Source organism: Ostrinia nubilalis, chromosome 9, assembly GCF_963855985.1.
Source record: "Ostrinia nubilalis chromosome 9, ilOstNubi1.1, whole genome shotgun sequence".
NCBI classification, from domain to species: Eukaryota; Metazoa; Arthropoda; class Insecta; order Lepidoptera; family Crambidae; genus Ostrinia; species Ostrinia nubilalis.
In genome coordinates, this window is record NC_087096.1 from 11,026,459 (window position 1) to 11,034,046 (window position 7,588).

Below are 7,588 nucleotides of genomic sequence, written 5' to 3' on the forward strand. Positions count from 1 at the left end.
GTCTATACAAACGTTTGTAGTTTTTTTTTTACTTGCACCACAGAATAAGTAAGCAGTCAAGGTTGCACCATTGCACGCTAGTTACTTTTAAAGAAATAAATTTTAATGTAGCCCATTCAGGAGGTGGCTTGATGACGGAGAAAAACATTTTTCTAACAAATATTAAATCCTTTCGGAGATAAAAACGACAGGACACGTTTCAAAAATATTTTTAATACTGTTATTCGAGATGGTACACTAAAAATATTATGTAAATATTATTGCTCAATAAAAATTAAAAAACACGTATAAATTAACAAAAGATAGAAAATAGTTGTAAAAAACAATAAATAATGGAATACTTCTTAAATGTAATTATTGCTTGGCAAGAGGTACTGTACTGCAGTAAACTGCTATTAAGTTTTCAGTCTGAATATCATCACAGCTGGAATGATTAAAATTATTGATCCTATTGTGTAAGTGGTAGCGGCGCCCGAACACCAGTACACTGAAACAAAAAAAATAAAAAATTAAATTATGAAAAATTTACATTTCGAGAAATTAATTTTAAACCCACGATGAAATGAAACACGTTGTTTTGGAAAAGTACACAGTGTATCCATTTAAGCTGGCTGATGCAACGGTGGATGATTTTTTTAAAGAACACTTGTAATTAACATAACTTATATATCTACCCATCTGTGTCACTCAGTAATCCGTGAACAATGTAGTTATCTATCGTGATATAATTTTCACTATCAGATCAGCAGTCCCAGAGATAACCCTCTATAAACTAAACCTCTTTTGCTATACATAACTGTGTTTCATATTTTGAACCTTACAAACTTGCATTAAGGTCGAAAAACAATATTTGAACTTGCTGTGCATGTTATAGGTCATGCAACAAGAGTTGAGGCGATTAACACCAGCAAAGATTTGTATCTGTATAGGTACGTTTTGTCGCGCTGGACGCCTTGCGTATTCATTCTGATTGATTCTGTATTCAAACATTATTCAGTGTATTTTTTTTTTGCCTCAACTTTCTTTGCGCGACCTATAAAAGTGCTAGGATTATTATTAGTACCTGCGGCCGCAATAAGGGGTCCGGCGGCGCGGGCGAGCGCTCCCAGTGATCGCAGGCTGCCCAGCACCGCGCCGCGCGCTTCTGCCGGCGCCTGCCCCGCCGCCATTGATGTCATACACGATACCGCGAATGCCGTGGCTAAAAAAAACAATAAATCATCTATATCTGGCCATTTTGGTCTTCACTGCAGGAGAACGACCCTCTCTAAATTTCCAGAGGCAAATGAAGGAATGAGGGCTATAGTTTTAGCGCTAAGTAAGGTCACTGTCATCTGCCAGCGGCACCAACTGGTGAGCGCTGAAGCGGTAGAAAGACTATCGCATTTGCACTCACCAGGGAGTAGGGTCGTGTCAATCGCCAGTGGTGCCAACTATCAAGTATAAAAACTACCTACTAGCCTACACTTACCACGCGCTGGCCAGACGGGCTGGGAAGGCATGTGGCCCGTTACTAATCAAATCTAGATACCATCTCCATATATCAATGTTTTATCTTTATATCTCAGACAAAAAATCCAATTTCACATATAAAGTAACTCCATGCAAAATTGCACGTCGAAACGCTAATCTTATCGAAATTGGATGCGACTATAAATGAGTCATTATTGTTTAATAAATATTCATCAAAATTGAACATGTCACCGTTTATCTTTTTCGATAATGAGGAAACTAAATAGGTACTTATGGAAGCCATAAGACCTTTTATCAAGTGTTTCATACGTAGGTGCGTCATATAAAGTACCGAATCAATAAACGACAAAATTGTTTTTAAGTGACGATCGATGTGTTTATGCATTTATGTGAACGTGACTTAGCCATAAAAATTGTACTATAGAAGTAATTGTATCCTTAGATTAATCTAAGATTGTATCCTAATAATTTTAAAAAATATTGTATAGTTAGTATATACTATAGTGTAATCACACTGAAAACTATATTTAAACTCACATGATGGTTGAATTTCAATATTTTATAGTTTTAGACTTTATGCAAGCCTCTTTTATGTCTTGCTCTAGGAAAGCGAAACTGCTCCCGCCCAAAGCGTGACGTATGGTCACGTTAATCATGTCTTTACTTACATATCGCGAACATCACGAGACCCAACCACTCCAGCCGCCAAGCCAGTGGCGGCTTAGAGAGTGCTGCGAAGGCCACACTCAAAAAAGAGGGCAGTCTGCGCAAAAGCGGCCCGCTTTGGGCAGGACTGTTCCACCCAAATCGGGACGTATGGTCACGTAAATCATATCTATACTTACATATTGCGAACAGCACAAGCCCCAACCACAGCCAGGTGACAGGTGCTAGTAGTGGCGGCTTAGGGAGTGCTGCGAACGCCACGCATAGGAGAGAGGGCGGGGTCAGCGATAAAGCGATCCGCTCTGGGCGGGACTGACCCACCCAAATCGGGACGTATGGTCACGTTAATCATGTCTTTACTTACATATCGCGAACATCACGAGACCCAACCACAGCCAGGTGATAGGTGCTAATAGTGGCGGCTTAGAGAGTGCTGCGAAGGCCACACTCAAGAAAGAGGGCAGAGTCGGCGCAAAAGCGGCCCGCTTTGGGCAGGACTGTTCCACCCAAATCAGGACGTATGGTTACGTAAATCATATCTGTACTTACATATTGCGAACAGCACAAGCCCCAACCACAGCCAGGTGACAGGTGCTAGCAATGGCGGCTTAGGGAGCGCCGCGAACGCCACGCATAGGAAAGAGGGCGGGGTCAGCGCTAAAGCGGCTCGCGCTGCCTTCTCAGCGCCAGCGGCCCCCAACCTGCGGGCCGCTCCGCCTTGCAGAAATGCCATTATGACTCCTAGAAAATATCAATTTACATCAGTGAAAATTTATTGAGCCCACATTGCTTACCTACATTACAAAGCGAAAATCAAAATAATTGCGGAAAAGAACCGAAATCGCCACGTAATGAAAACCCATAAAAAGATAAGAAGACTATAACAATATCAACAAGTAGGGGATAAATCTAATCAGTTTAAGTACTTGTTAAGTATATTGGAGAAGTTAGGACTTACCTATAACTAAAAACATTTTCCCTTGTTGCATAGCAGTATACCCAAATGTATGATGAGTTAGGAATGTTATGGTGAACTCGAGTCCCGAATAAAGAAACAAGTAAAAGAAGTAGATGAGCCCCAATTTGTTCAGAACTTTGTTTTGATGTTGCGATAGGTTTTTGACTGCCGTAAACTTTAATAGATGCCATGGGGATACATAGTCCACAGTTTTAGAAAGTGTGAATGAGAGAGGTGCTCTTTTTTCCTGGAAAAATAAAGTCTATCAAATAAGCATACAATCTAATTAATACTATAAATTAACGTGCAATTAGAAGCAAATTAATTAAAACAAAACTAATTGCTAAGTAGAAAGATAAGCGACTAATTTACTTCTTACTTTTGATAATGTCTCGGGTATGCAAAACGAGACTAGCGCGACATTGGCCAGGGACAAACCCAAGGCGTAGTACGCGGGGCGCTCTCCCCACGGTCCGGAAGACCCGTCTCTTGTTTTCGAGAACCAAGCGCCGGCCAGTGGGCCCAAAATGAACCCTACAGAGAATGCCAGACCTATAAGAGCCTGAAAAAAAAAAACAATTTGATTTTATTATGAAAAAATATTCTTAGTAATGATAATAATTTTTCCAATAGCTTGTATAAGTAGACAAATAGATGCATTAGTCACAAGCCCATGTCAAGAGGATGATACTACAAAATGATAAGTACCTACCAAAACATCTAATCATGCATTAGTCACAAGCCCATGTCAAGAGGATGATACTACAAAATGATAAGTACCTACCAAAACATCTAATCATGATAATTGATAACCCAAATATGTCAGATATCACATTCCTTAAAAAGCAAGCATACATATTATATTGATAAATAGCAGGACATAATGTGTAAACATAAATCATTGTATTAGCATGTTTTAAGTGAGTTACCACAATGTCAAATTGCCTGTTTTGTGGCTATTTTTTTGAGTCAAAAGTAACTATAAAAAATCAAGATTTCTCACCATTCCTCTGGCTCTGGTCTTTTCATTTGAGGCATCAGTGACTATGGCCATGCTCAGACTCACATTGGCTTTGCTTAGACCTCCGATTATACGGGCCAATACAAATAAACTGAATGTACTTGCTCTGCTCCATAGCCCATGGGACAAAGCTATGCCTGTCTGTAACATAAATTAATTAGAGAGGTTCAGAGAAAATAATTAATTTGTTCAACTACAACACAAATCTAATATACAGGGTGTTAGGTAAATGGGTATATGAGCCGACACTAGCCCATGTTAACATGGTCATATAAATGGTATGGTGAAGTCAGAAAATTGATATCTTCATTTTAATTATTTTAATTTTCATACAAATCGGATTTTATAAAATTTATTTTGTATGAAAATTAAAAAACATAAAATGATGATATCTAATTTCTGACTTCACCATACCATTTATATGACCATGTTAACATGGGCTAGTGCCGGCTCATATACCCATTTACCTAACACCCTGTATAAAAGAAAGTCGTGTTAGTTACTCCACTTATAACTCAAGAACGGCTGAACCGATTTAGCTGAAAATTGTCAGGGTGGTAGTTTAGAGCCAGGAGAAGGACATAGGATACTTTTTATCCCGTTCGAAATTAAAAAAAAAGTCTGCTTATTTATTTCCATTAAGGCGGAACAAAGTTCGCCGGGTCAGCTAGTTATTAATAATTAGGTACTCTGTAACAAAAGAAATTAGATAAAAAAAATCAATCCTATGCAATTTTCATCAACTAGGCTATCTAAAGGAATATCATGAATATTAGAATGAAAGACATTTTAACAGAAAACTTAAGAACTAAACAGGAAAATTCAGACAGGATGCACTGTAAGAAAATAAGCTGATTAAAACATTGAATGACTAACTGGTATTGTAAAATATTTATAAGTTAATTGCTAAGTTTTCGAGGTAAACAATTTAAATTAGTAATTACTGAGTGTTTGAGTGAAACCTGAGGAGGGATCCTTGATGTTCAATCAACCTTGGATTTCTATACCACTTGTACAAATAAAACTTACTTGAAACAGATGTGGTTGTTATTCTATAATAGTAATTAAATTTATTCTTAACTAAATAATACCTAATGTTTACCTTGTTACTCAAAACCATTATATTACTTTGAAAACAACTGCGAATGGTAAAGGCTAAACAACAATGATTTTTAAATTTGTGTGGGTACTCACCAAACATATCAACAACATAGGTTTTCTACCATATGCATCTGACAAACTTCCCACAATAGGGCTAGTTAGAAATTGTAGAAAACTGTACAAAGATCCTAAGGCGCCTCCAAACAGAACGGAAGCAAAGCGGTCGGGAGCTCCCGTCAGCCTTTGGAAACCCTGCACCGCTCGAAGAAGCGACGAATATAAGCTATTTCCATGACCTTCTTCTTTATCATAATAATCCATCAAAGACGGCAACAGCGGCAAAATCATTGTGAACGCCAGCAAGTCCAGTAATAGGGATAAAAACACAAGTGCGATTATCCGGCTGTTCGTAGACGTGTCTTTAGCATCACTTTTTTTAGTCTCATCCTGAGTTTTCAAGTCTGTTTTATCAAGATAAACATTCTCCTTTCTGTTTTTTAACATCCCATTGGTTTCTTGATGAGCCTTAAATACAGAAGTTATTTTAAAATAAGATTTAAACGCAGCGACGACAGAAAAAATACTGTACGCCAGATTATTAATTATTTGAGTAAATACCCTACCATTTTTCGATCCTATCAGCACGCGTTTTGACCACATTAAATTTTATGATTAAAACAATCCATGCGGCACCAAAATTATGTTAAAAATAATTGAAACTATCTAGCAATATTTCGAAACTTTCACTTTTCGTCACGACTCCAAAATGACATGACACCAACACCACACAACAACACACAATATGACAGAATTGACATTGACAGCAGAGAGTTTTTTTTTCATAGAGGTTTTACACTGCACCATAGACAATAAACGTTGTTCGCACTAGTCGAGTAATTTAGTCGATTGGCGAAATCTAACGAACGAACACCAAAAGTTTAGTTGAGTAGATTACTAAATCGTATTATGCGTATAATCGATTCAAATCAATCATTTTCAATTTTGCTATCCAAATCATCCAAATCGGGTAATCGGGTGGGTCAGGTTCGAGAGTTCATCTAAAGCCGGGTCTCCAGCGTGTGTTTTTCCCTACACAATCAATAAAAACATGTCAACATCCAACAAAAAAGACATTGTTTCACTATTTCACTACTCATTTTTCTTTCTCCTTTGCTTCGTTTGATGTAACCTTAAAAAATAAAAACTAATATTGTCATTTGCTCGTCAGAGTAAATATATTCTTTGGTCATTTGCATAGAGAAAAGTAATACATAGGAAATAGAGAACCCTCTCTGTCAAATTTTTGAGCCTACTAATTGACAGCCTGGTGTTAAATTCCCTGTACTTAACCTACGTACGTAACGCTCACATACATACATAGTACACGCACACATACATACATAAAGTCCACGCACACATACACACAGTTCACGCACACATAGGCCCTCATAACCTTCAAAGAATTATTGTTTTTATGATGTACAATGTAGAATTTTTTCAAATCCATTATTTTGAAAATATTTATCTTTATGGTGTACGTATTGTATTATTTTCAAAACAATGGATTTGGAAAAATTCTACATTGCACATGGAAATGCAAATAAGTAAACAAAAACTTTTGAATTTAATAATTTTACTTTATTTATGAACACACATAATATTATACACCAAAAGCGTCTTATCGCAAAGTTTTCAACAACACTAAAAAAGCATTTGCACATTGAGAAAACTCAGATCACTTGTGAACATAACAGAAAGTTTCTTCGCGATTCACGAAGGAACGAACAAAACTCCGATGAACCAGAACAGCAGCAGGTACGAAGGAATGAACTTGAATTTGACTCGACGACTCTTCAATACTTTAATAGGGCCACAGAAAACTTAAATGATGGCTAAGAAAACAAGAATGCATTTAACATAACAAAAACAACACCGGCCATTTTGGAGGAAAAACAATGTTGCCATATGTTAAATAGTAATTTCTACTACTCTATTATGTAAATTATAACAAAAATGTCAATGTTCAGTTTTAAATTAAAACAAATTAATTTCATTTAAAAAAAGTTTTCACATTGTAATTAACAATATTCTCAAATATATTTTAATTAAGAAAAAAATGAAAATATGAAGGAAACAGGAGCAGCGACATCTAGAGCGTTTTAGGGTATAGGTGTACCAGAATCTCATGGCAAATAGGGAAAATAAACTTTGTTGAGAGCAATACTGGGGAAATTGGAATAAACGATCTTGATACTGTTTAATTTTTTACTTTTATGACTTTAATATTAATGAACATGAAGTACGAATATACATTTTAGGTAGGTATGTGTATGAAGAATGTTGTTATACATCGGGTTTTTAACATTGGA

General features: G+C 36.7%; 1 protein-coding gene across 2 annotated transcripts; it reads right to left on the reverse strand.

Moving 5' to 3' along the window:
• Positions 1 to 193: 193 nt before the first annotated feature.
• On the reverse strand, positions 194 to 5,997 carry LOC135074633 (major facilitator superfamily domain-containing protein 10). Of its 2 annotated transcripts, XM_063968993.1 has the most exons (9): positions 5,843 to 5,997; positions 5,313 to 5,744; positions 4,101 to 4,259; positions 3,477 to 3,659; positions 3,098 to 3,344; positions 2,689 to 2,880; positions 2,319 to 2,387; positions 1,064 to 1,201; positions 194 to 487 (listed from the first exon to the last, which is right to left on the reverse strand). In XM_063968993.1, the coding sequence occupies exons 1-9, from the start codon at positions 5,843 to 5,845 to the stop codon at positions 396 to 398; spliced, it is 1,515 nt and encodes a 504-aa protein (XP_063825063.1). In that variant the 5' UTR covers positions 5,846 to 5,997; the 3' UTR covers positions 194 to 395. The 2 variants fall into 2 exon arrangements, with proteins under 2 accessions (XP_063825063.1, XP_063825064.1); XM_063968994.1 differs by lacking the exon at positions 2,319 to 2,387.
• Positions 5,998 to 7,588: the final 1,591 nt, after the last annotated feature.